Source organism: Pseudophryne corroboree, unplaced genomic scaffold, assembly GCF_028390025.1.
Source record: "Pseudophryne corroboree isolate aPseCor3 unplaced genomic scaffold, aPseCor3.hap2 scaffold_620, whole genome shotgun sequence".
Taxonomy (NCBI): domain Eukaryota; kingdom Metazoa; phylum Chordata; class Amphibia; order Anura; family Myobatrachidae; genus Pseudophryne; species Pseudophryne corroboree.
Genome location: NW_026970216.1, coordinates 275197 through 302860, shown reverse-complemented (window position 1 = coordinate 302860; position 27664 = coordinate 275197). Strand labels below are relative to the sequence as shown.

Below are 27664 nucleotides of genomic sequence, written 5' to 3'. Positions count from 1 at the left end.
TTATTTTTGCCAGAAAAGAGGGTTACATGCTGCCTAGGGCGCCACCCCCTGCGCCCTGCACCGTTACAGTGACTGCCGTGTGTGAGGTGTATGGGAGCAATGGCGCACCGCTGCAATGCTGTGCGTTACCTCAGTGAAGATCATGAAGTCTTCTGCCGCCTCTGAAGTCTTCTTTTCTTCTCATACTCACGCGGCTTCTATCTTCCGGCTCTGCGAGGGGGACGGCGGCGCGGCTCCAAAACGAACTCCAGGGTGAGACCTGTGTTCTGACTCCCTCTGGAGCTAATGGTGTCCAGTAGCCTAAGAAACAGAGTCTTGAAACTCACAGAAGTAGGTCTGCTTCTCTTCCCTCAGTCCCTCGATGCAGGGAGTCTGTTGTCAGCAATGCTCCCTGAAAATAAAAAACCTAACAAATATACTTTCTGACAGGAAACTCAGGAGAGCTCTCTGTAAGCACCCAGTCTCCACTGAGCACAGTATCAAACTGAGGTCTGGAGGAGGGGCATAGAGGGAGGAGCCAGTGCACACCAGATCTAAAGTCTTTCTTAAAGTGCCCATGTCTCCTGCGGAGCCCGTCTATCCCCATGGTCCTCACGGAGTACCCAGCATCCTCTAGGATGTAAGAGAAAAGTAGATAGAAATTTAGTGCTGTATAACCCTTACTCCATACAGTGGGATACAGGAAGACTCACCCCACTTCCAGGATCGATCAATACGTTCACGAACGCTGAGTGGATCCAGACGCTACTAGTGTACACTACCGCTCCGGTAACTTTTTAGTGGACACAGACGCTCAGTAATCGTTAGTGCATGCAGACACACCCGTCTGCGACCCGATCTCCTAGCGGAAAACTTAGTGTATACAGACGCAGCGGCCTATGCTTGCGACAGAGTCCCCTCGTGGTAGCGTCAGACGGAAGTGAGGCAATCAGTTTATGGCGGGAGACACACGGAAACTGGTCCAGAACTGGGGGAGGGGCGACCAGGAGAGAGTCTGACTCCCCACTGCTGACATCAACCCTAGGAATCGCAGCCTCAAACTAATCCTAGTTCCTTATGATCCCTAAGGCCTAGTGCTGGAGCACCCGTGGTGGCGGCGTGCTAGCTAATGTTTGGTAGTCTCCCCCCAAACAGTGCGGCTGTGTCCGTATTCCCCTTCTAAGCGGAACAGACGCCTTACCTTCTCCCCGTGCTCTGGCCACAGCCTGGTAACGTCTGCTGGACCTGCTAGTATATCCGACACAGATGCCCATCGAGACAGCACTTGTACCATGGGTAAGCGTTGTTGTGTCCCGTCAGATAGTTGTTGGAGCGACTCTTTCCAATATGCGTGTAAGACGCTGTTAGGAAAGATCACTCAAAAAACTATGTAGTAAGACTATAAAAATAAAATGAAAAAAAGCTTAGGGCTGCCAAACACAGCAGCCTGTGACCATGGTCCGGACTCCTTCCACACCAAACAAAAAACTGATTTGACCGAGTCGGTGGGCGGGGATATATGGACGAGCCGGTTGCATCCTGGGAGGCCGGAAAGCTTGTGATCATTTGGTGCCAATCCGGTGTCGCTCCATCATATCCCATTGTTATCCTGTGGATAACCTGTGGACCCAGCCGGAGAAAATAGTAATGCACGACACATTTATGTATGTAGTAAGGCTACTGGGAGACCTTAGATTGAGCAATATTGGATCTGACCATTACATTCCCTAAAGTCATAACCTCAGAACTGCACAGAGCAGGAACTATTATTCACAAGTAATTAGGAATGTGTTCCTCATGAACAAGTCCACAATTACCGTCTGAAGGTTACACAATTATTTTTAAGTCTACACAACTGATATTTAAGGATAAAGCCTTTAACAGAAAACACCCCTGAATAAATCACTTTTGATGAAACGCATTGGGTGACACGCAATTTGGATGTAGAGTGAATTGGAGTGGATAAGAACAAGCCCGCCCATGCAAGGGTGACAACAAGTGCAAAATGCTTGCCTTTGATTATACAGATATGTACTTGTGATAAGCTTTTACTCTGTTTTACTTGAAGTTCTAGATTCAAATGTCATTTTATTTCTGAATCTTATACGAATTGTATTTCGTGAGCTCAGGTCTACTGTATAGCAGGAAATATTTCATACCTGCATCATCTAACAAAATGCATATAAATTAGGCACTCCACAAAAAAATAATACTAATTATATTATATACATACATATATACACATTTATATATAATCAGTAATAATAAACTTCTGCTTGTTACTTTTAATAACATTATAGTGTTGTGTGTAATAACTCTCTACATGTGATATTTGTCATGGATAGCCTTGTGTTAGAAACACCCAACTGAGAACAGGGCTGATGGCGGAGGAGGGTGTAGGATAAGAGATTGTTGTAGTGACTGAGCAAGGAGAATATGTGACTTCTGTAATAAGTGTTTATTACTCACCTGTGCTGATATCTGTAGGGATCTCCTCCTCCTTACACTGCTGATCACCCCTCACATACGTCTCTTCTTCTCCCTCTATATCTTCTGCCTTTATATCAGTCACATACGTCTCTTCTTCTCCATCTATATCTTCTGCCTTTATATCAGTCACATACGTCTCTTCTTCTCCCGCTATATCTTCTGCCTTTATATCAGTCAATATGTCTCTTCTTCTCCCTCTATATCTTCTGCATTTATATCAGTCACATACGTCTCTTCTTCTCCATCTATATCTTCTGCCTTTATATCAGTCACATACGTCTCTTCTTCTCCCTCTATATCTTCTGCCTTTATATCAGTCACATACGTCTCTTCTTCTCCATCTATATCTTCTGCCTTTATATCAGTCACATACGACTCTTCTTCTCCCGCTATATCTTCTGCCTTTATATCAGTCATATATGTCTCTTCTTCTCCCTCTATATCTTCTGCCTTTATATCAGTCACATACGTCTCTTCTTCTCCATCTATATCTTCTGCCTTTATATCAGTCACATACGTCTCTTCTTCTCCCTCTATATCTTCTGCCTTTATATCAGTCACATACGTCTCTTCTTCTCCATCTATATCTTCTGCCTTTATATCAGTCACATACGTCTCTTCTTCTCCCTCTATATCTTCTGCCTTTATATCAGTCACATACGTCTCTTCTTCTCCCGCTATATCTTCTGCCTTTATATCAGTCATATATGTCTCTTCTTCTCCCTCTATATCTTCTGCCTTTATATCAGTCACATACGTCTCTTCTTCTCCTGCTATATCTTCTGCCTTTATATCAGTCACATACATCTCTTCTTCTCCCTCTATATCTTCTGCCTTTATATCAGTCACATACGTCTCTTCTTTTCCCTCTATATCTTCTGCCTTTATATCAGTCACATACGTATCTTCTTCTCCCTCTATATCTTCTGCCTTTATATCAGTCACATACGTCTTTTCTTCTCCCTCTATATCTTCTGCCTTTATATCAGTCACATACGTCTCTTCTTCTTCATCTATATCTTCTGCCTTAATATCAGACAGACGTTCTACCTAAATAACCAAAAAATAAAGATATTTATGGTAAGAACTTACCGTTGTTAAATCTCTTTCTGTGTGGTACACTGGGCTCCACAAGGATAAAATCGGGTGTAGAGTAGGATCTTGATCCGGGGCACCAACAGGCTCAAAGCTTTTGACTGTTCCCAAGATGCACTGCGCCGCCTCCTCTATAACCCCGCCTATGTGCACAGGAGCTCAGTTTCGTTAATTAGCCCAATGCAGTAGCAGGTATCAGTGACGACAATCGCTCGTAGCCAAGTACACCACACACTCACCACAGGAAAGGGTGTCAGCGGCTATGCCAATACCAACCCAAAGAAGCTAAGTGTGTCAGGGTGGGCGCCTTGTGGAGCCCAGTGTACCTCGCAGAAACAGATTTAACAACAGTAAGTTATTACCATAAATCTCGTTTTCTGCTGCAGGGTACACTGGGCTCCACAAAGATTAACATTGGGGATGTCCTAAAGCAGTTCCTTATGTGAGGGGAAGCACTGTAGTGGGCACAAGAACCCGGTGTCCAAAGGAAGCATCCTGGGAAGTGGCGGTATCGAAGGCATAGAACCTTATAAACGTGTTCCCAGAGGACCATGTTGCCCCCTTGCACAACTGTTCAAGGGTAGCACCATGGTGGGCCGCCCAAGAAGGTCCAACCGACCGAGTAGAATGGGCTTTAATGGTAGCAGGAACCGGGCGACCAGCCTGTACATAAGCATGTGCAATCACCATTCTAATCCACCTGCCCAAAGTCTGCATGGAAGCAGGCCAGCCACGTTTGTGAAATCCAAACAACACAAAAAGAGAATCAGATTTCCTAAAAGAGGCAGTTCTCTTCACATAGATACGGAGAGCCCGTACCACATCCAAAGACCGCTCTTTGGAAGACAACTCAGGAGAATTAAAAGCCGGAACCAATATCTCCTGGTTAAGGTGGAAGGAAGACACCACCATAGGCAAATAACCTGGCCGCGTTCTAAGAACCGCCCGGTCACGGTGAAAAATGAAATAGGGAGAGTTACAGGATAAGGTATCCAAGTCTGATACCCTTCTATCTGAAACAATCGCCAGCAAGAAGAGGACCTTAAAGGAAAGCCACTTAAGGTCAGTAGAGGCAAGAGGCTCAAACGGAGACTCTTGCAAGGCCTCCAAAACCACAGACAAGTCCCAAGGGGCCACAGGTGGCACATATGGAGGCTGAATCCGCAGCACACCCTGAGTGAATGTATGGACATCAGGTAGGGTAGCTATCTTTCTCTGAAACCAAACCATCAAAGCAGAGATGTGAACCTTGAGGGATGGCAGATATTTGAACCTTGAGGGAGGCTAGACGCAGGCCTAAATCCAGGACCTGTTGTAGAAAAGCCAATAGTTTGGCCGTACTAAATTTGAAAACGTCATGATTATGAAATGCACACCAAGTGAAGTAAGCATTCCAGACCCTATGGTAGTTCCGAGCAGAAGCCGGCTTACAGGCCTTCAACACAGTTTGAACGACCACCTCAGAAAAACACTTGGGCCTCAGGACGAAAGCTTCAAGAGCCACGCCGTCGAAGACAGATGGGCCAAATCCTGGTAAACACAAGGACCCTGAACGAGGAGGTCCGGTCGTTGTGGAAGTAGAAGGGGACCATCCCACGAGAGACCCAGTAGATTGGAGAACCAGTGCCATCTGGGCCACGCTAGAGCAACCAGAAGCAGGTTTCCGCCTTCTTACTTGAACTTCCGTATTACTCTGGGCAGGAGTGACACCGGAGGGAACACATACGGTAGCTGAAAGTTCCATGGTATTGCCAGAACGTCCACGAACGCAGCTTGAGGATCCCTTGTCCTTGCTCTGAAGACCAGAACCTTGCGTTTGTGTCGAGATGCCATCAGATCCACATCTGGAAGGCCCCACTTGTCCAATAAGAGTTGAAACACTTCTGGATGGAGGCTCCACTCTCTCACATGTATGTCCTGATGAATGAGAAAGTCTGCTTCCCAGTTTAGGACCCCCAGAATGAACACTGCCGATATGGCTGGCAGATGAAGTTCCACCCATTGAAGAATCTGTGATACTTCCCTCAATGGCATGCGGCTTCGAGTGCCGCCCTGATTGTTGTACGCCACCGTGGTGGCGTTGTCCGATTGTACTTCAACAGGTCTGTTCTGTATGAGATGCTGGGCTATTGTCAATGCATTGAACACTGCCCGCAGTTCCAGAATATTTATCGGGAGTAGAGACTCCTCCTTGGTCCACCGACCCTGAAGAGAGTGCTGTTCCAACACTGCTCCCCAACCTCTAAGACTGGCATCCGTCGTCAGCAGGACCCAGTTGGATATCCAGAAGGAATGGCCCCTGCACAACCGTTGGTCCTGGAGCCACCAGCTCAGTGACAGGCAGACCCCCGGAGACAAGGACATCATGTGAAACCTGATCCGGTGAGGCAGGCCGTCCCACTTGGACAGAATCAACTTCTGCAGAGGGCGAGAATGGAATTGAGCATACTCCACCATGTTAAAAGCCGACACCATGAGACCTAGCACTTGCATTGCCGAATGAATCAACACTTGCGGACGAGATAGGAAGCATTGAATCGTGTCTTGAAGTTTCAGGACTTTCTCCTGAGACAGGAACAACTGCTGGTGGTGAGTGTCCAATAACGCTCCCAGGTGTAGCATGCTCCGAGCAGGAACCAGGGAGGATTTCTTCCAGTTGATCAGCCACCCGTGGGATTTCATGCACTGGACCGTCAGATCGAGATCACACAGGAGAAGATCTGGGGAATTCGCCAGGATCAACAATTTTTCCAAATACAGCAGGAACCTTACCCCTTGACGGCAGAGTGAAGCTGTCATGACCGCCATAACTTTGGTGAAAACTTGGGGAGCCATTGTCAAACCAAAGGGTAACGCCCGAAATTGGTAATGTAGGTTGCCCACCGCAAACCTCAGGTACCTCAGATGAGATACCGCAATAGGAATATGGAGGAAGGCATCCTGTATGTCCAGGGAGACCATAAAGTCCCCAGGCTCCAAGACCAGAACAATAGAGTGCAGAGTTTCCATACGAAACTAGGAGACCCGCATATGCTTGTTCAAGGACTTCAGATTGAGAATGGGCCGTGAGACCCATCCGGTTTCGGGACTAGGAACAGCGTTGAATAGTACCCGTTCCCCCTTTGAGCTAGAGGCACCTGTATCACCACTCCGGTGGACAGGAGGGAGCGCACCACCGAATACAAAGTGTTTGCTTTTGCCAGATACAGAGGCACATCTGTCAAACAAAATCGATGAGGGGGACGATTCTTGAAGGGTATGGCGTAACCTCGAGTGACGACTTCCCTTACCCAGTTATCCGACGTGCTCTGCAACCATTCCTGGGCAAAACCTAGAAGTCGGCCCCCCACCTTGGGATCCCCCAGTGGGAGGCCCGCCCCGTCATGTGGCAGGCTTGTCAGTTTTGGAAGCAGGCTGATGGGCGGCCCAGGCACGCTTTGGTCTGGGCTTGGCAGGTCTGGAAGCACGAGCTTGCTTTGGGTATGCCTGACCTTTTGCTTTTCCTGGAGGACGAAAGGGCCGAGGGAGAGTACTTTTAGCCTTCTGTGCGGAAGGAGCCGTACTAGGTAGGCAAGCAGTTTTAGCAGTAGCCAGATCAGCCACAATCTTATTGAGGTCTTCTCCGAAGAGAATGTCTCCCTTGAAAAGAAGCACCTCCAGGGTTTTCTTGGAATCCACATCCACCGACCAGAATCTCAACCAAAGGATACGTCTTGTCAAGTCAGACGTAGTAGCAGCCTTGGTCTCGAGCACCCCGGCATCGGAGGCTGCCTACTTAAGGTATAGAGAAGCCGTGGTAATATACGTGTCACAACTGAGGGCCTGAGCTGACGGGAGGCAGCCTCAGTTGTAGGGGCTGAGATGTACCGGAACCAGGGAGGTTGTATCAGACCCCTGGACATGTAAGTAACATGAATAATAACTGCCCGAAGGCGTGACCACGACAACTTGGATAAAAGTCAATGATGTTTATTATGACAACTCCGCAACACGGCAGCAGTAAAAGAAAACGTAAAAGTCAGCAAAGAATAAATACAGTTCCTGAGTACTACAGGATGGCAGGAGCCACAGGGCACTGGTAGTGTGAGATAGTTCTTATGATCTTCTAGATGGAAAGTCCTTACCAGGCCCGACTGTAGCAATGGAGATAACCCAGGATTGTGCCAGCTGGTGTTCCAGGAAAAGCTGGGTTGCTGAAGGTAAAACAGCTGCTGTGGATACTGGCTGGAACCAGACTGCTGTTAGCACGGAGTGGATACTGGCTGGAACCAGTTAAATAATAAATGAACTTGGGAGCGATGAAATATGAACTGAAATGTAGAACTTGAGAGCAGAGAAATAATAATACCGGTGGAGAGTGGTAAAGTGTAGAAAGGACACCGGCCCTTTAAGGGAAGCTGTACTCTGCTGGAAGCTGAGCTGGAAGCAGGTAATGTTGTAGCTGGAAACAGATGAATCCACGATGGATTGGAGAGTCAGGCTACACCGCAGGTGGAATGCTGGTGCGGGTCTCTATGGTGGAAGTCTTGAGACAGGAGCTGGAACCTGGAAGACAATCACAGGAGAGAGACAAACAGGAACTAGGTTTGACAACCAAAGCACTGACGTCTTCCTTGCTCAGGCACAGCTTACTTATACCTGCAGCAAGGAAGGGGTTGGCTAGGCAATTATGCAAATCAACAATACAGACAGCAGATTGGTGGAAATGATCAGATGACAGAATCCAAGATGGCTGCGCCCATGCAGACACTTGGAGGGAAGTTTGGTTTGTAATCCATGTGGTCTGGGAAACAGTAATGGCGGCGCCGGCCACCGGAGACGCCAGGCTGATAGATGCACATTTAACCACGCGGGCACAGCGGAGGCCGCGGCTGATGAAAACACCACTCTGACACTCTGCATGTGGAAACTCAGGAACAGCGGGATCCGGTCCTGGAACGCTGAGCCCGCCTTAGGAGGCATCTGAAGGGTAAGTAATGGCGTCCAGATACCCGGATCGTGACAATACGAGAGACATTGTGGAGCATGCTCAGACGCATTGGAAGGCAGTTCCGCCTTAAGCTCCTGAGCCCACGCCTCAACAGCTTCAGCAGTCCAATGGTTCGCCTATACACAGCCCCTGTTAGGGTATAAATCGCTTTTAAACAGCCCTCCACACGTCTATCCGTCGGTTCCTTCAGGGAGGTGACGGTAGTTACTTGTAGAGCAGAGGAAACAACCATTTCCTCCATTATGTCTGCGGCCTCACTACCACGCAGTGTGGGAGAAGCCCCAGCGTCATTGCCACGTGTAGCAGACATAAGAGCGTGCACAATATCGGGAAACCTGGTACAAGGTGTAGCAGCAATATACCCAGCAAGAACACCCGGTGATGTGACTATGACAGCACAAACCGGGAGTTCAAGAGATATAAATCAATATGGTGACTATAAATCACAAGGAAAAATACACAGCAAGTATATCTTGTGATACAATCCTATATTATACAGAAAGACATCTGATACACTTAGTCACTCAGGTACAGCAATATAGGAATAGCCCGCTGAGTGAAATACCCTTTACTAGATCGCTGGATCGCGGGAAAGTGCGGCCAGAGAGACCCCTTACCTCCCCCGTACCTGCGGCCCCACGATCCGGGAGGACGGCGGCGAGTGTGTGACTGATGTTGTGAAAGAACCGGAGCCTCCGCTGCAGTGACCCGGCAACCAGGGCGCGGGAGTATACAGCGCCGCTGGGAGTGATGGAGCTGCAGTCAGGGACGTCTGTGAGACGTTGCCGGCTGCAGCCCTGTTACTCTGTCAGAAGAATCTTCAGTCTTTTCCTTTACAATAAACCCATCAATAGGCTGCCTAATGCAGCACCCCTGTTATATGCCTGCTTACTGCAAGACACCAACCTACTGACTGAGCTGTGCACGGAGGCGGGACTATAGAGGAGGCGGCGCTGTGCATCTTGGGAACAGTCAAAAGCTGTGAGCCTGCTGGTGCCTCGGATCAAGATCCTACTCTACACCCGATGTTAATCCTTGTGGAGCCCAGTATACCCCGCAGCAGAAAATACAATGGCATTTGCATAGTGATTAAACTGAGGTGAAACAGTATAATATCAGTGTATAAGACACACAGCTCCTCTATAGATCATATAGTGACAGTCACTTTGGTATATTGGGGAGACCCTAAATCCCACCTACCTGATCCTCCTGTGGGATCCTGTGATTCTCCTCTGTACAATCCTGGGAATACAGAGGACGGGGACATCTCTCTGGGGTATCTCTGTTACTGGGCCCATCTGTAGGAGACACACAGTGACTGAGTACAGTGTATATATGTGATTATCAGATGATGTGTGTATATAGGGGGCCCCCATACCTGCTCTACCCTGTACAATACATGACAGTCTCCTCTTACCCAGTGATGTGAGGGGCCGGTGATTCTCCATCATCACGTCCTTGTACAGACCCCTGTGTTCCTCTATATACTCCCCCTCCTGCATGGAGACATAGACAGTGACATCCTGACACCTTATAGGTACCTGACACACACAGTGATACAGTCATCACCTAGACACGTCCCCTGGTGTTACTGTATAATGCTCCATTCCCAGCAGTCACCTCTCCAGTAATCACCCAGACACATCCCCTGGTGTTACTGTATAATGCCCCATTCCAAGCAGCCACCTCTCCAGTCATCACCCAGACACGTTCCCTAGTGTTACTGTATAATGTACCATTCCCAGCAGTCACCTCTCCAGTCATCACCCAGACATGTCCCCCATGTGTTACTGTATAATGACCCATTCCCAGCAGTCACCTCTCCGGTCATCACCCAGAGACATCCCCTGCTGTTACTGTATAATGCCCCATTCCCAGCAGCCACCTCTCCAGTCATCACCCAGACACATCCCCTGGTGTTACTGTATAACGTCCCATTCCCAGCAGTCACCTTTCCAGTCATCATCCAGACACATCCGCTGGTGTTACTGTATAATGCCCCATTCCCAGCAGCCACCTCTCCAGTCATCACCCAGACACATCCCCTAGTGTTACTGTATAATGTCCCATTCCCAGCAGTCACCTCTCCAGTCATCACCCAGACACATCCCCCGGTGTTACTGTATAATGTCCCATTCCCAGCAGTCACCTCTCCAGTCATCACCCAGACACATCCCCTGGTGTTACTGTATAATGTCCCATTCCCAGCAGTCACCTCTCCAATCATCACCCAGACACATCCCCTGGTGTTACTGTATAATGTCCCATTCCCAGCAATCACCTCTCCAGTCATCACCCAGACACGTCCCCTGGTGTTACTGTATAACGTCCCATTCCCAGCAGTCACCTTTCCAGTCATCATCCAGACACATCCGCTGGTGTTACTGTATAATGCCCCATTCCCAGCAGCCACCTCTCCAGTCATCACCCAGACACATCCCCTGGTGTTACTGTATAATGTCCCAATCCCAGCAGTCACCTCTCCAGTCATCACCCAGACACATCCCCCGGTGTTACTGTATAATGTCCCATTCCCAGCAGTCACCTCTCCAGTCATCACCCAGACACATCCCCTGGTGTTACTGTATAATGTCCCATTCCCAGCAGTCACCTCTCCAGTCATCACCCAGACACATCCCCTGGTGTTACTGTATAATGTCCCATTCCCAGCAATCACCTCTCCAGTCATCACCCAGACACGTCCCCTGGTGTTACTGTATAATGCCTCATTCCCGGCAGTCACCTCTCCAGTCATCACCCAGACACATCCCCTGGTGTTACTGTATAATGCCTCATTCCCGGCAGTCACCTCTCCAGTCATCACGCAGACACATCCCCTGGTGTTACTGTATAATGTCCCATTCCCAGCAGTCACCTCTCCAGTCATCACCCAGACACATCCCCTGGTGTTACTGTATAATGTCCCATTCCCAGCAGTCACCTCTCCAGTCATCACCCAGACACGTTCCCTGGTGTTACTGTATAATGTCCCATTCCCAGCAGTCACCTCTCCAGTCATCATCCAGACACATCTCCTGGTGTTACTGTATAATGTCCCATTCCCAGCAGTCACCTCTCCAGTCATCACCCAGACACATCCCCCGATGTTACTGTATAATGTCCCATTCCCAGCAGTCACCTCTCCAGTCATCACCCAGACACATCCCCTGGTGTTACTGTATAATGTCCCATTCCCAGCAGTCACCTCTCCAGTCATCACCCAGACACATCCCCTGGTGTTACTGTATAATGTCCCATTCCCAGCAGTCACCTCTCCAGTCATCACCCAGACACGTCCCCTGGTGTTACTGTATAATGTCCCATTCCCAGCAGTCATCTCTCCAGTCATCATCCAGACACATCTCCTGGTGTTACTGTATAATGTCCCATTCCCAGCAGTCATCTCTCCAGTCATCCCTCAGACACGTTCCCTGGTGTTACTGTATAATGTCCCATTCCCAGCAGTCACCTCTCTAGTCATCACCCAGACACATCCCCCCGGTGTTACTGTATAATACCCCATTCCCAGCAGTCACCTCTCCAGTCATCACCCAGACACATCTCCTGGTGTTATTGTATAATGCCCCATTCCCAGCAGGCACCTCTGCAGTCATCACCCAGACACATTCCTTGGTGTTACTGTATAATGCCCCATTCCCGGCAGTCACCTCTCCAGTCATCACCCAGACACATCCCCCGTGTTACTGTATAATGTCCCATTTCCAGCAGTCACCTCTCCAGTCATCACCCAGACACATTCCCTGGTGTTACTGTATAATGCCCCATTCCCAGCAGTCACCTCTCCAGTCATCACCCAGACACATTCCCTGGTGTTACTGTATAATGCCCCATTCCCAGCAGTCACCTCTCCAGTCATCACCCAGACACATTCCCTGGTGTTACTGTATAATGCCCCATTCCCAGCAGTCACCTCTCCAGTCATCACCCAGACACGTCCCCCGGTATTACTGTATAATGTCCCAGTCCCGGCAGTCACCTCTCCAGTCATCACCGAGACACATCCCCTGGTGTTACTGTATAATGTCCCATTCCCAGCAGTCACCTCTTCAGTCATCACCAAGACATGTCCCCTGGTGTTATTGTATAATGTCCCATTCCCAGCAGTCACCTCTCCTGTCAGCAGCTGAATGATCTTGTTGTTGAGTTCCAGGATCTTCTGGTCACTGTCAGTGAGTGAGGTGGAGGCACTGTGATGGGGCTGTGGGTCCTGCTTAGTCCACCTGACACACGAGGATGGCTGCTGGGTGTCTCACACTCACCAGAGATCTTCTTCACTACTGTGTAACCCTGCGAAATGGGGGAGACATCAATATCGCTGCAAATACTCCTAGATCCCTTCACCTCCCAGTCATGTACCTGTACTATAACTATAGATATAAGTGATGTCACTGTGATGGTCCCAGATCCCATCACCTCCCCAGTCATATTCCTGTATTATTACTACAGATATAAGTAATGTAAATGTGACGCTCCCAGATCCCCTCACCTCCCCAGTCATGTCTCTGTATTATTACTATAGAGATAAGTGATGTCACTATGATGCTCCCAGATTCCCTCACCTCCCCAGTCATGTCCCTGTATTATTATAGACATAAGTGATGTTACTGTGATACTCCCAGATCCCTTCACCTCCCCACTCATGTCCCTGTATTATTATTATTATAGATATAAGTGACGTCACTGTGATACTCCCAGATCCCCTCACCTCCCCAGTCATGTTCCTGTATTATTATTATAGATATGTTATGTCACTGTGACACTCCCAGAAGTCTGATATACATTTGCTTCATACTGCTCCAATTATCATCTGTTACACATGCCAGGGATATTATGGTCTCTGCTTTAATACATCCTAGATTTTGAGCAATATTTTCAATCCCCAGAGTATCCCTTATCCAAAATGCTTGGGACCAGAGGTATTTTGGATATCGGATTATTCCGTATTTTGGAATAATTGCATACTATAATGAGATATCATGGTGATGGAACCCAAGTCTAAGCACAGAACCGATTTATGTTACATATACACATTATACACACAGCCTGAAGGTCATTTTAGCCAATATTGTTTTATAACTTTGTGCATTGAACAAAGTTTGTGTACATTGAGCCATCAAAAAAGAAAGGTTTCACTATTTCACTCTCACTCAAAAAAAGTCTGTATTTCCGAATATTTGGATATGGGATACTCAACCTGTAGTAATAATAATAATAATAATAACAACGACACTAAAGGCTGCACCCCAATAAAAAAATAATAACAAATGTATTTAAAAGCAGGACACCACAGACCATTCCTCCTGTAGTGTAGGACATCACCATCACTCCCAATGTATAATAATAATAATACCAGGACACCACAAGATGCTGTCCCTGTATAATAATAACTGTACACAAAAACCTGCTCCCCCTGTATAACACTAATAACAACAGCACACCCCATTCTGCTCTCCCTTTATATTAATAATAAAATCACACAATAGGCTGCTCCACCAGTAAAAATATAATAGGACACTACAAGTAGCTCCCCATCTATAATAATAATAGGACACAACAGGCCGCTCCACCTGTATAATAATAAAAACAGGACACCACACGCCGCTCCCTCTGTATAATAATAATAATAATAATAACAGGACACCACAGGCTGCTCCCCCTGTATTATTATAATGATAATAATAATAATAATAACAACAATAACAATAACAGGACACCAAAGGCTGCTCCTCCTGTATAATAATAATAATAGGACACCACAGGCTGCTCCCACTGTATAGTAATAATAACAGGACACAAATGGCTGCTCCACCTGTATAATAATAATATCAGGACACTACAGGCTGCTCCCCCTGTATAGTAAGACGCCATTACCTGATCTCAACGGACACTGGAAGGCTGCAGCAGTCGATGAAAGGTTGGTTCTATATCGGAGGGGCACTCACTTCCTGTATGTGGAACGCACAATCCGGAAGTAAGGTGGAACGCACAGATAGGAAGTAGGGCATGATTGGCAAAAGCTGCTTCCTGGTTATTGGCCCCTCCCCTCCTTCACCCCGCCCGCAGCTCCGCCCCCAGTAATGACAAAAACCATAAAAGTCCTCAGTGCAGAAGGCCGGCGGCCATTTTATGGTAGACCAGTCCGGCATCAACTGCAGCAGCAATAGGTTCCCTGGCCGTGTAATGACGTCAGGAGCGGCGGCCATTTTCTCCTGGTCTGAGCTCCGCCTTCCTTCTATCATTCCCACAAGGCAGCAGGAGCAGAGAGCAGCCATTGCTGTGTCTGGCAGCAGGTAATGATATTATTATTATTATTCTATAGGCTGAGCAGCTCTGGTGTCAGGTTCTGTACTACAGGGGGAGCAGCCTCTGGTGCCTTGTTATAGTGCAGCTGGAGCAGCCTCTGGTGCTGCATTATCCCTATACAGGTGGCTGACACTCTAGTGTCCTATTACTGTAATACAGGTGGCGCAGACCCCGCTGTTACCGTAATACAGGTGACACAGCCCCCGCCGTTACCGTAATACAGGTAGCGTAGACCCCGCCGTTACCGTAATACAGGTGACGCAGACCCACCTGTTACCGTAATACAGGCGTCACAGACCCCGCCGTTACCGTAATACAGGCGTCACAGACCCCGCCGTTACCGTAATACAGGCGTCGCAGACCCCGCCGTTACCGTAATACAGGTGGCCAGACCCCGCCGTTACCGTAATACAGGTGGCGCAGACCCCGGCGTTACCATAATACAGGTGGTGCAGACCCCGCCATTACCGTAATACAAGTGGCGCAGACCCGCCCGTTATCGTAATACAGTTGTAGCAGACCCCGCCATTACCGTAATAAAGGAGGGCTCAGATCCCGCCGTTACCGTAATACAGGTAGCGCAGAACCCGGCGTTACCGTAATACCGGTGGCGCAGACCCGGCCGTTACCGTAATACAGGTGGCTCAGACCCCGGCGTTACAGTAATACAGGTGGCGCAGACCCCGGAGTTACCTTAATACAGGTGGCGCAGACCCCGGAGTTACCTTAATACAGGTGGCGCAGATCCCGCCGTTACCGTAATACAGGTAGCGCAGAACCCGGCGTTACCGTAATACCGGTGGCGCAGACCCGGCCGTTACCGTAATACAGGTGGCTCAGACCCCGGTGTTACAGTAATACAGGTGGCGCAGACCCCGCCGTTACCTTAATACAGGTGGTGGAGATCCCGCCGTTACCGTAATACTGTGGCGCAGACCCCGCCATTACCGTAATACAGGCGTCGCAAACCCCGCCGTTACCGTATTACAGGTGGCGCAGCCCCTGCCGTTTCTGTAATTAAGGTGGCGCAGCCCCTGCCGTAACCGTAATATAGGTGGCGCCGAACCCGCCATTACCGTAATACAGTGGCGCAGACCCCGCCGTTACTGTAATACAGTGGCGCAGACCCCGCCGTTACCGTAATACAGGAGGTGCAGACCCCGCTGTTACCGTAATACAGGTGGCGCAAACCCAGGCGTTACCGTAATACAAGCGGCGTAGACCCTGGAGTTACCGTAATACAGGTGGCGCAGACCACGCTGTTGCCGTAATACAGGTGGCGCAGACCCCGCCGTTACCGTAATACAGGTGGCGCTGACCCCTCCGTTATTGTATTTCCATAAACGGAACATTACAGGTGTTGTGTCCTTTGGCATTGTACTATACAGAGGGAGCGGCCTGTGTTGTATTAATATTCAGGGGAGCAGCATATGTTGTCATAATATACAGGGGTAGCATCCTGTGCTGTCATAGTATACAGGGGGAGCGGCCTGTATTGTCATAATATTCAGGGGTAGCATCCTGTGCTGTCATAGTATACAGGAGGAGCGGCCTGTGTTGTCATCCTGTGCTGTCATAGTATACAGGGGGAGCGGCCTGTATTGTCATAATATACAGGGGTAGCATCCTGTGCTGTCATTGTATACAGGAGGAGCGGCCTGTGCTGTCATAGTATACAGGGGGAGCAACCTGTGGTGACTTGTTACTGTTATTATATAGGGAGAGCAGCATGTATTGGCTTTCTATACAGAAGGAGTGGCCTGTGCTGTCATAGTATACAGGGGTAGCATCCTGTGCTGTCATAGTATACAGGAGGAGCGGCCTGTGTTGTCATAATATACAGTGGTTGCATCCTGTGCTGTCATAGTATACAGGGGGAGCGGCCTGTATTGTCATAATATGCAGGGGTATCATTCTGTGCCGTCATTGAATACAGGGGGAGCGGCCTGTGCTGTCATAGTATACAGGGGGAGGGGCCTGTGGTGTCTTGTTACTATTATTATATAGGGAGAGCAGCATGTATTGGCTTTCTATACAGAAGGAGTGGCCTGTGCTGTCATTGTATACAGGGGGATCGGCCTGTGTTGCTAAAATATACAGGGTAGCAGCCTGTGTTGTCATAGAATACAGGAGGAGTGGCCTGTGTTTTCATAATATACAGGGGTAGCATCATGTGCTGTCATAGTATACAGGGGGAGCGGTCTGTATTAACATAATATACAGGGGTAGCATCATGTGCTGTCATAGTATACAGGGGTAGCATCCTGTGCTGTCATAATATACAGGGGGAGCGGCCTGTGTTTACATAATATACAGAGGTAGCATCATCTGCTGTCATAGTATACAGGTGGAGCGGCCTGTGTTGTCATAATATACAGGGGTAGTATCCTGTGCCATCATTGTATACAGGGGTAGTAGCATAATGTACAGGGGCAGCGTCCTGTGCTGTCATAGTATACAGGAGTAGTGGCCTGTATTGTCATAATATACAGGGGTAGCGTCTTGTACTGTCATAGTATACAGGGGGAGGGGCCTGTGGCGTCTTGTTACTATTATTATATAGGGTGAGCCGCATGTATTGGCTTTCTATACAGAAGGAGTGGCCTGTGCTGTCATTGTATACAGGGGTAGCATCCTGTGCTGACTCAGACCCCGCCATTACCGTAATACAGGTGGCGCTGACCCCTCCGTTATTGTATTTCCATAAAAGGAACAATACAGGTGTTGTGTCTTTTGGCATTGTACTATACAGAGGGAGCGGCCTGTGTTGTATTAATATTCAGGGGAGCAGCATATGTTGTCATAATATACAGGGGTAGCATCCTGTGCTGTCATAGTATACAGGGGGAGCGGCCTGTATTGTCATAATATACAGGGGTAGCATCCTGTGCTGTCATAGTATACAGGAGGAGCGGCCTGTGTTGTCATCCTGTGCTGTCATAGTATACAGGGGGAGCGGCCTGTATTGTCATAATATACAGGGATAGTATCCTGTGCTGTCATTGTATACAGGAGGAGCGACCTGTGCTGTCATAGTATACAGGGGGAGCAACCTGTGGTGACTTGTTACTGTTATTATATAGGGAGAGCAGCATGTATTGGCTTTCTATACAGAAGGAGTGGCCTGTGCTGTCATAGTATACAGGGGTAGCATCCTGTGCTGTCATAGTATACAGGAGGAGCGGCCTGTGTTGTCATAATATACAGTGGTTGCATCCTGTGCTGTCATAGTATACAGGGGGAGCGGCCTGTATTGTCATAATATGCAGGGGTATCATTCTGTGCCGTCATTGAATACAGGGGGAGCAGCCTGTGCTGTCATAGTATACAGGGGGAGGGGCCTGTGGTGTCTTGTTACTATTATTATATAGGGAGAGCAGCATGTATTGGCTTTCTATACAGAAGGAGTGGTCTGTGCTGTCATAGTATACAGGGGGAGCGGCCTGTATTGTCATAATATACAGGGGTATCATTCTGTGCCGTCATTGAATACAGATGGAGCGGCCTGTGCTGTCATAGTATACAGGGGGAGGGGCCTGTGGTGTCTTGTTACTATTATTATATAGGGTGAGCAGCATGTATTGGCTTTCTATACAGAAGGAGTGGCCTGTGCTGTCATTGTATACAGGGGGAGCGGCCTGTGTTGCTAAAATATACAGGGTAGCAGCCTGTGTTGTCATAGAATACAGGAGGAGTGGCCTGTGTTTTCATAATATACAGGGGTAGCATCATGGGCTGTCATAGTATACAGGGGGAGTGGCCTGTCTTTACATAATATACAGGGGTAGCATCATCTGCTGTCATAGTATACAGGGGGAGCAGCCTGTGATGTCTTGTTACTATTATATAGGGTAAGCAGCATGTATTGGCTTTCTATACAGAAGTGGCCTGTGCTGTCATAGTATACAGGGGTAGCATCCTGTGCTGTCATAGTATACAGGGGGAGCGGCCTGTGTTGCTATAATATACAGAGGTAGCAGCCTGTGTTGTCATAGTATACAGGGGTAGCGGCCTGTGTTAACATAATATACAGCGGTAGCATCATGTGCTGTCAGAGTATACAGGGTGAGTGGTCTGTGTTGTCATAATATACAGGGGTAGCATCCTGTGCTGTCATAGTGTACAGTGGAAGCAGCCTGTGTTGTCATAACATACAGGGCTAGCATCCTGTTCCGTCATTGTATACAGGGGTAGTGGCATAATATACAGGGGTAGCGTCCTGTACTGTCATAGTATACAGGAGGAGCGACCTGTGTTGCCATAATATACAGGCGGAGGGGCCTGTGGTGTCTTGTTCCTATTATTATATAGGGTGAGTGACATGTATTGTCTTTCTATAAAGAAGGAGTGGCCTGTGTTGTCATAATATACAGGGGTAGCATCCTGTACTGTCATAGTATACAAGTGGAGTGACCTGTGGTCATAATATACAGGAGGAGGGGCATGTGGTGTCTCGTTTCTATTATTATATAGGTTGAGCGGCATGGATTGTCTTTCTATACAGAAGGAGTGGCCTGTGTTGTCATAATATACAGGGGTAGCTTCCTGTACTGTCATAGTATACAAGGGGAGTGACCTGTGGTCATAATATACAGGAGGAGGGGCCTGTGGTGTCTTGTTTCTATTATTATATAGGTTGAGTGGCATGGATTGTCTTTCTATACAGAAGGAGTGGCCTGTGTTGTCATAATATACAGGGGTAGCTTCCTGTACTGTCATAGTATACAAGGGGAGCGACCTGTGTTGTCATAATATACAGGCGGAGGGGCCTGTGGTGTCTTGTTACTATTATTATATAGGGTGAGTGGCAAGTATTGGCTTTCTATACAGAAGGAGTGGCGTGTGTTGTCATAATATACAGGGGTAGCATCCTGTGCTGTCATAGTATACAAGGGGAGCGGCCTATGATGCTATAATATACAGGGGTAGCATCCTGTGCTGTCATGGTATACAAGGGGAGCGGCCTGTGTTGCTATAATATACATGGGTAGCATCCTGTGCTGTCATAGTATACAGGGGAGCGGCCTGTGTTGTCATAATATACAGAGGGAGCGGCCTGTGTTGTCATAATATACAGGGTTAGCATCCTGTACTGTCATAGTATACAGGGGGAGTGGCCTGTGTTGTCATAATATACAGGGATAGCATCCTGTACTGTCATAGTATACAGGGGGAGCGGCCTGTGTTGTCATAATATACAGGCGTAGCTTCCTGTGCTGTCATAGTATACAGGGGGAGTGGACTGTATTGTCATACTATACAGGGGCAGCGGCCTGTGTTGTATTTATTTTAATATTTATTTATTTATTAGCAGTTTCTTATATAGCGCAGCATATTCCGTTGCGCTTTACAATTAAAATAACAGTAATAGAACAAAACTGGGTAAAAACAGACAGACATAGAGGTAGGAAGGCCCTGCTTGCATGCTTACAATATATGGGGGAATAGGCATTGATACACAAGGATAGATGCTACCTGTTGCATAATGGTCCACCAGATTGCTAGGTTCTTAATGGGTTGTATGATATGATCACCCAGCAATGAGATGAGGTACAGACTGAGAACAGCAGAGGACCCAAGACTGAGCCTTGCGGTACTCCAACTGATAGATGTAGAGAAGAAGAGGTAGAATCAGAGAAGTGAACACTGAAAGAGCGATTAGATAGGTAGGATGAGAACCAGGAGAGGGCAACAGTGTCATAAGCAGCAGATAGATCTAGAAGAATGAGTAGTGTGTAATGGGCTTTAGATCTAGCAGATCTTTGGTCAGTGCAGTGTCTGTGGAGTGTTGGGCATGAAAGCCTAAATGAAGTGGGTCTAATAAGTTGTGGGAGTTAAGAATGTGTGCAAGGCGAGTGTAGGCAAGTCTCTCAAGTAGCTTTGAGGGACCTGGTAGCTGAGAAATGGGACGGTAGTTAGAGAGTGTGTTTGGGTCAGAGTTGTATTTTTTTAGAATGGGAGTAATCACTGCATGCTTAAACAGAGAAAGAAAGATACCAGTAGAGAGAGAGATTACAGATTTTAGTTAAGGTTGGGATAAGCACAGGAGACAAAGTTTTACTGACTTGTGAGGGTATAGGATCAAGAGGAGAGGTAGTGGAGTAGGAGGATGGAAAGAGTGTTGATACTTCATCTTCACTTGTGGGATCAAATGAAGAGAAAGTGCCAGAGGGTTCAGGTAGGGAATTGAGCAGGTCACTGGCTGAGGAAGAGCGTACCATTTCATCTCGGATTTTATCAATCTTATCCTTGAAGTAGGAAGCAAGTTCTTGTGCACTGATAGTAGCTAGTGGGGGAAGTGAGGGAGGGTAAAGAAGTGATTTATATGTATTAAAAAGTCGCTTGGGGTTGGTGGCATGAGAAGACATGAGAGATTGGAAATATGTTTGTTTGGTAGTGTCCAGGGCCTGATGATAGGAGTGGTAGGTGGTCTTATATGTGAGGAAGTCACTTGGATTCTGAGATTTCCGCCACTGACGTTCTACCATACGTGACAGTTTTTGTAGGTGTCTTGTTGATTTAGAGTGCCACGGTTGGCATCTAAGCCTACGTGGAGTGTGATGGGTAGCTGGAGCCACTTCATCAAGGGCACTCTCTAGGGTCTTGTGCAGGTGGGATACAGCAGTGTCAGGTGTGATAAATGTAGAGATTGGTGAGACCAGTTGTTGCAGAGAAGTGGAAAGTTGTTAAAAATGTATATTGTTAGTATTTCTGCAGGTTAGAGGAGGCTTGCTAGGTTTTAGTGTCATAGAATTTAGAGTAATAGAAGAGATTGTGAAGGTGATCAGGTTGTGATCAGAGAGAGGGAAAGGAGTGTTAATGAATTCAGAAACTGAGCAGAGCCTGGTGAACATAAGATCAAGGCAGTGGCCTTCCTGATGAGTAGAGGAGTCAGACCATTGGGTGAGGCCAAGAGAGGAGATTAGAGAGAGGAGTTTGGAGGCATGAACAGATTGTGGACTGTCAAGAGCTATATTGAAATCGACCCATAATGATGGTGGAGATGTCAGAGGAGAGGAAGTGAGGGAGCCAGGCAGAAAAATCTTCTAGAAATTGTTGTTCGAGTTGCCCATGAGGGCAATAGATAGCTGCAACACGCAGAGAGAAGGGGGGGGGGGGGGGATCCTGATAGAGTGAACTTCAAATGATGTGAATGCGAGTGATGGAACCTGAGGTACAACAGTGTATGTGAAAAATTGGGACAGTAATATTCCAACCCCACCACCTTTACTATTACCAGGCCTGGGGGTGTGTGTGTGTGTGTGTGTGTGTGTGTGTGTGTGTGTGTGTGTGTGTGTGTGTGTGTGTGTGTGTGTGTGTGTGTGTGTGTGAAGTGGAAACCACCGTGTGACAGTGCTGCATGGGAGGCTGTGTCTGATTGTGTGAGCCAGGTTTCTGTTATAGTCGGCAGATTAAAGTTGTGAGATATGAAGAGGTCATGGATGGATGGTAATATGTTACAAACAGAGCTTGCATTCCATAAGCCACATTTTAGTGACTTGGAGGGGGATGGGAGACGTGATATTTATGAGGTTAGATGGATTTCTATGTTGTTTTGAGACAGCTGAGTGTGAGAGGGACAGGTGGTTGGGGCCTGGATTTGGTGATATGGCACCAGCTAATAAAAGCAGAAGAGTGAGATAAATATTGGTGGATGTTCACGAGTGTTTATTCTGGTGGCCAATTGTGGTTGTCAAAGTACTTGCAGAGAAGTAAGTATAAAGCTCATGAGTGGTTAGAAGAGGGGAGTGGAGAATAGAAGCTGTAATGTGTACAGAGGGGTGAGTTTTAGGGTGTGTAGAATGTTGCTACATTTGGTGAGAATTCCAAGAATTGAAATAAGAAACAGTAGTTTGATGAACATGCTGTGGTCGTTTGTGAGATAATGTTGGGTTAAGTGGTGTAGGAATAAGTTGTTTAAGTAAGTTACCTTTCCTTGATGGCGCTCAATGTTTGTTCAACTGTTTTTTTTTAACTTTACGGATAACACACTTCTTGATTCCACACTTATTAAATTCCACGCAAGCTACCCCCAGCAAGCTGAACCCTTGACATTATACAGTAACACCAGGGGACGTGTCTGGGTGATAACTGGAGAGGTGACTGCTGGGAATGGGTCATTATACAGTAACACCAGGGGATGTGTCTGGGTGATGACTGGAGAGGTGACTGCAGGGAATGGGGCATTATACAATAACACCGGGGGATGTGTCTGGGTGATGACTGGAGAGGTGACTGCTGGGAATGGGACATTATACAGTAACACCAGGGGATGTGTCTGGGTGATGACTGGAGAGGTGACCACTGGGAATGGGGCATTATACAGTAACACCAGGGGATGTGTCTGGATGATGACTGGAGAGATGACTGCTGGGAATGGGGAATTATACAGTAACACCGGTGGATGTGTCTGGGTCATGACTGGACAGGTGACTGCTGGGAATGGGGTATTATACAGTAGCACCAGGGGACGTGTCTGGGTGATGACTGGAGAGGTGACTGCTGGGAATGGGACATTATACAGTAACACTAGGGGACGTGTCTGGGTGATGACTGGAGAGGTGACTGCTGGGAATTGGGCATTATACAGTAACACCCGGAATGTGTCTGGGTGATGACTGGAGAGGTGACTGCTGGGAATGGGGCATTATACAGTAACACCGGGGGATGTGTCTGGGTGGTGACTGGAGAGGTGACTGCTGGGAATGGGGCATTATACAGTAACAGTAGGGGACGTGTCTGGTTGATGACTGGAGAGATGACTGCTGGGAATGGGGCATTATACAGTAACACCAGGGGATGTGTCTGGGTTATGACTAGAGAGGTGACTGCTGGGAATGGGACATTATACAGTAACACCAGGGGATGTGTCTGGGTTGTGACTGGAGAGGTGACTGCTGGGAATGGGGGATTATACAGTAACACCGGGGGATGTGTCTGGGTGATGACTGGAGAGGTGACTGCTGGGAATGGGGCATTATACAGTAACACCAGGGGACGTGTCTGGGTGATGACTGGAGAGGTGACTGCTGAGAATGGGACATTATACAGTAACACCGGGGGATGTGTCTGAATGGGGCATTATACAGTAACACCAGGGGATGTGTCTTGGTGATGACTGGAGAGGTGACTGGTGGGAATGCGATATTATACAGTAACACCAGGGGATGTGCCTGAATGGGGCATTATACAGTAACACCAGGGGACGTGTTTGGGTGATGACTGGAGAGGTGACTGCTGGGAATGGGGCATTATACAGTAACACCTGGAATGTGTCTGGGTGATGACTGGAGAGGTGACTGCTGGGAATGGGGCATTATACAGTAACACCGGGGGATGTGTCTGGGTGGTGACTGGAGAGGTGACTGCTGGGAATGGGGCATTATACAGTAACAGTAGGGGACGTGTCTGGTTGATGACTGGAGAGATGACTGCTGGGAATGGGGCATTATACAGTAACACCAGGGGATGTGTCTGGGTTATGACTAGAGAGGAGACTGCTGGGAATGGAACATTATACAGTAACACCAGGGGATGTGTCTGGGTTATGACTGGAGAGGTGACTGCTGGAAATGGGGGATTATACAGTAACACCGGGGGATGTGTCTGGGTGATGACTGGAGAGGTGACTGCTGGGAATGGGGCATTATACAGTAACACCAGGGGATGTGTCTGGGTGATGACTGGAGAGGTGACTGCTGGGAATGGGGCATTATACAGTAACACCAGGGGACGTGTCTGGGTGATGACTGTATCACTGTGTGTGTCAGGTGTCTATAAGGTGTCAGGATGTCACTGTCTATGTCTCCTTGCAGGAGGCGGAGTATATAGAGGAACACAGGGGTCTGTACAAGGCGATGATGATGGAGAATCTCCGGCCCCTCACATCACTGGGTTAGAGGAGACTGTCATGTATTGTACAGGGGAGAGCAGGTATGGGGTCCCCTATATACACACATCACCTGATAATCACATATATACACTATACTCAGTCAATGTGTGTCTCCTACAGATGGACCCAGTAACAGAGATACCCCAGAGAGATGTCCCCGTCCTCTGTATTCCCAGGATTGTACAGAGGAGAATCACAGGACCCCACAGGAGGATCAGGTAGGTGGGATTTAGGGTCTCACCAATATACCAAAGTGACTGTCACTATATGTTCTGTAGAGAAGCTGTGTGTGTATTATACACTGATATTATACTGTTTCACCTCAGTTTAATCTGACTGTACGCAAATATTATAATAGTGTTTGTTTGTTTTTTAGGTAGAACGTCTGTCTAATACTAAAATACAAGATATAGAGGGAGAAAAAGAGACGTATGTGACTGATATAAAGGCAGAAGATATAGAGGGAGAAGAAGAGACGTATGTGACTGATATAAAGGCAGAAGATATAGAGGGAGAAGAAGAGACGTATGTGACTGATATAAAGGCAGAAGATACAGAGGGAGTAGAAGAGACATATGTGACTGATATAAAGACAGAAGATACAGAGGGAGAAGAAGAGACGTATGTGACTGATATAAAGACAGAAGATATAGAGGGAGAAGAAGAGACGTATGTGACTGATATGAAGGCAGAAGATATAAGGAGAGAAGAAGAGACGTATGTGACTGACATAAAGACAGAAGATATAGAGGGAGAAGAAGAGACGTATGTGACTGATATAAAGACAGAAGATACAGAGGCAGAAGAAGAGACGTATGTGACTGATATAAAGGCAGAAGATATAGAGGGAGAAGAAGAGACGTATGTGACTGATATAAAGGCAGAAGATATAGAGGGAGAAGAAGAGACGTATGTGACTGATATGAAGGCAGAAGATATAAGGAGAGAAGAAGAGACGTATGTGACTGATATGAAGGCAGAAGATATAGAGGGAGAAGAAGAGACGTATGTGACTGATATAAAGGCAGAAGATATAGAGGGAGAAGAAGCGACGTATGTGACTGATATAAAGGCAGAAGAAATAGAGGGAGAAGAAGAGACGTATGTGACTGATATAAAGGCAGAAGATATAGAGGGAGAAGAAGAGACGTATGTGACTGATATAAAGGCAGTAGATAAAGAGGGAGAAGAAGAGACGTATGTGACTGATATAAAGGCAGAAGATATAGAGGGAGAAGAAGAGACGTATGTGACTGATATGAAGACAGAAGAAATAGAGGGAGAAGAAGAGACGTATGTGACTGATATAAAGGCAGAAGATATAGAGGGAGAAGAAGAGACGTATGTGACTGATATAAAGGCAGAAGATACAGAGGCAGAAGAAGAGACGTATGTGACTGATATAAAGGCAGAAGATATAGAGGGAGAAGAAGAGACGTATGTGACTGATATGAAGGCAGAAGATACAGAGGGAGAAGAAGAGACGTATGTGAGGGGTGATCAGCAGTGTAAGGAGGAGGAGATCCCTACAGATATCAGCACAGGTGAGTAATAAACACTTATTACAGAAGTCACATATTCTCATTGCTCAGTCACTACAGCAATCTCTTATCCTACACCCTCCTTCGCCATCAGCCCTGTTCTCAGTTGGGTGTTTATAACACAAGGCTATCCATGACAAATATCACATTTAGAGAGTTATTACACACATCACTATAATGTTATTAAAAGTAACAAGCAGAAATGTATTATTAGTGATTATATATAAATGTGTATATATGTATGTATATAATATAATTAGAATTGTTTTTTGTGGAGTGCCTAATTTATATGCATTTTGTTAGATGATGCAGGTATGAAATATTTCCTGCTATACAGTAGACCTGAGGTCACCAAATACAATTTGCATAAGATTCAGAAATAAAATTAAATTTGAATCTAGAACTTCAAGTAAAACAGAGTAAAAGCTTATCACAGGTACATATCTTTATAATCATAAGACAAGCGTTTTGCACTTGTTGTCACCCTTTCATGGGCGGGCTTGTTCTTATCCACTCCAATTCACTCTAAATACAAACTGCGCGTGATCAGCGCGTTTCTCCAATAGTGACTTCTTCAGGGGTGTTTTCTGTTAAAGGCTTTATCCTCAAATATCAGTTGTGTAGACTTGAAATAATTGTGTAACCTTCAGACGGTAATTGTAGTCTTGTTCATGATGAACACATTCCTAATTACTTGTGAATAATAGTTCCTGCTCTGTGCAGTTATGAGGTTATGACTTTAGGGAATGTAATGGCCACATCCAATATTGCTAAATCTAAGGTCTCCCAGTAGTCTTACTACATACATAAATGTGTCTTGCACTCACTATTTTAACTAACCATAATAAAAAGTGGATTTGTAGTTCATGTATTGCTCAGTGCATTTAAGCCTGCAGCTCCCGACAAGGGACCCCACTATACTGCAGGTCCTACTCTATTGCTCAAAATAATTACCATAAAAACAGCTATCACATTAGTTTTAGACTTTAGGTGTACTCTCAGCGGCGGAATAGTTGCCGAAAGGCTTCTATTGGTTTTCAGAGCACCAGTCTGACATGCCACCACATCTCACGTGGCCCTCCAATTCACCAGATCTGGGACTGCTTGGCTGGGTCCGGCATTGTACTGTTGGTGCAGTTCCTGATGCGTTTGGAACGATTGGTGGTTGCTAGGCGACCTAAATGCCTGTGGTCCCGATTTGTCGTGATCTACTTTCGCCCACTGTTCCGCCACTGAGATTCTTGGTGTCCATGCTTCTTCCACTGCAGATGGATACTACTCACTGTCTACAAGGGATCACCAACAAACAAATGCCGGTCTAGGCCACAACCAATGGCTCCCTTTTGCCAGTCG

General features: G+C 47.1%; 2 protein-coding genes and 1 long non-coding RNA gene across 3 annotated transcripts in view; 1 reads left to right on the top strand and 2 right to left on the bottom strand.

Annotated features, from left to right (window-relative positions):
- The window catches only part of LOC135035889 (uncharacterized), a 35237-nt gene extending 26373 nt beyond the window's left edge, over positions 1-8864 (bottom strand). The window contains exons 1-2 of the mRNA XM_063954386.1: positions 8723-8864; positions 2449-3515 (exon numbers count right to left, since the gene is read on the bottom strand). Of these exons, the coding sequence (XP_063810456.1) occupies positions 2644-3515; positions 8723-8864 (1014 nt within the window). The 3' untranslated portion in view covers positions 2449-2643. The remainder of the gene's footprint in view (positions 1-2448; positions 3516-8722) is intronic.
- A 1113-nt stretch (positions 8865-9977) lies between these two features.
- LOC135035892 (uncharacterized) lies at positions 9978-14515 on the bottom strand. The gene is made up of 3 exons (XR_010230785.1): positions 14447-14515; positions 12684-12862; positions 9978-10050 (listed from the first exon to the last, which is right to left on the bottom strand). It is a non-coding gene; the product is annotated as an uncharacterized LOC135035892 (long non-coding RNA).
- Positions 14516-14723: 208 nt separating this feature from the next.
- Positions 14724-27664, top strand: part of LOC135035890 (zinc finger protein 84-like) — a 46653-nt gene continuing 33712 nt past the window's right edge. The window contains exons 1-4 of the mRNA XM_063954387.1: positions 14724-14865; positions 24694-24772; positions 24891-24992; positions 25151-26314. Coding sequence (XP_063810457.1) covers positions 24736-24772; positions 24891-24992; positions 25151-26314 — 1303 coding nt within the window. The 5' untranslated portion in view covers positions 14724-14865; positions 24694-24735. The remainder of the gene's footprint in view (positions 14866-24693; positions 24773-24890; positions 24993-25150; positions 26315-27664) is intronic.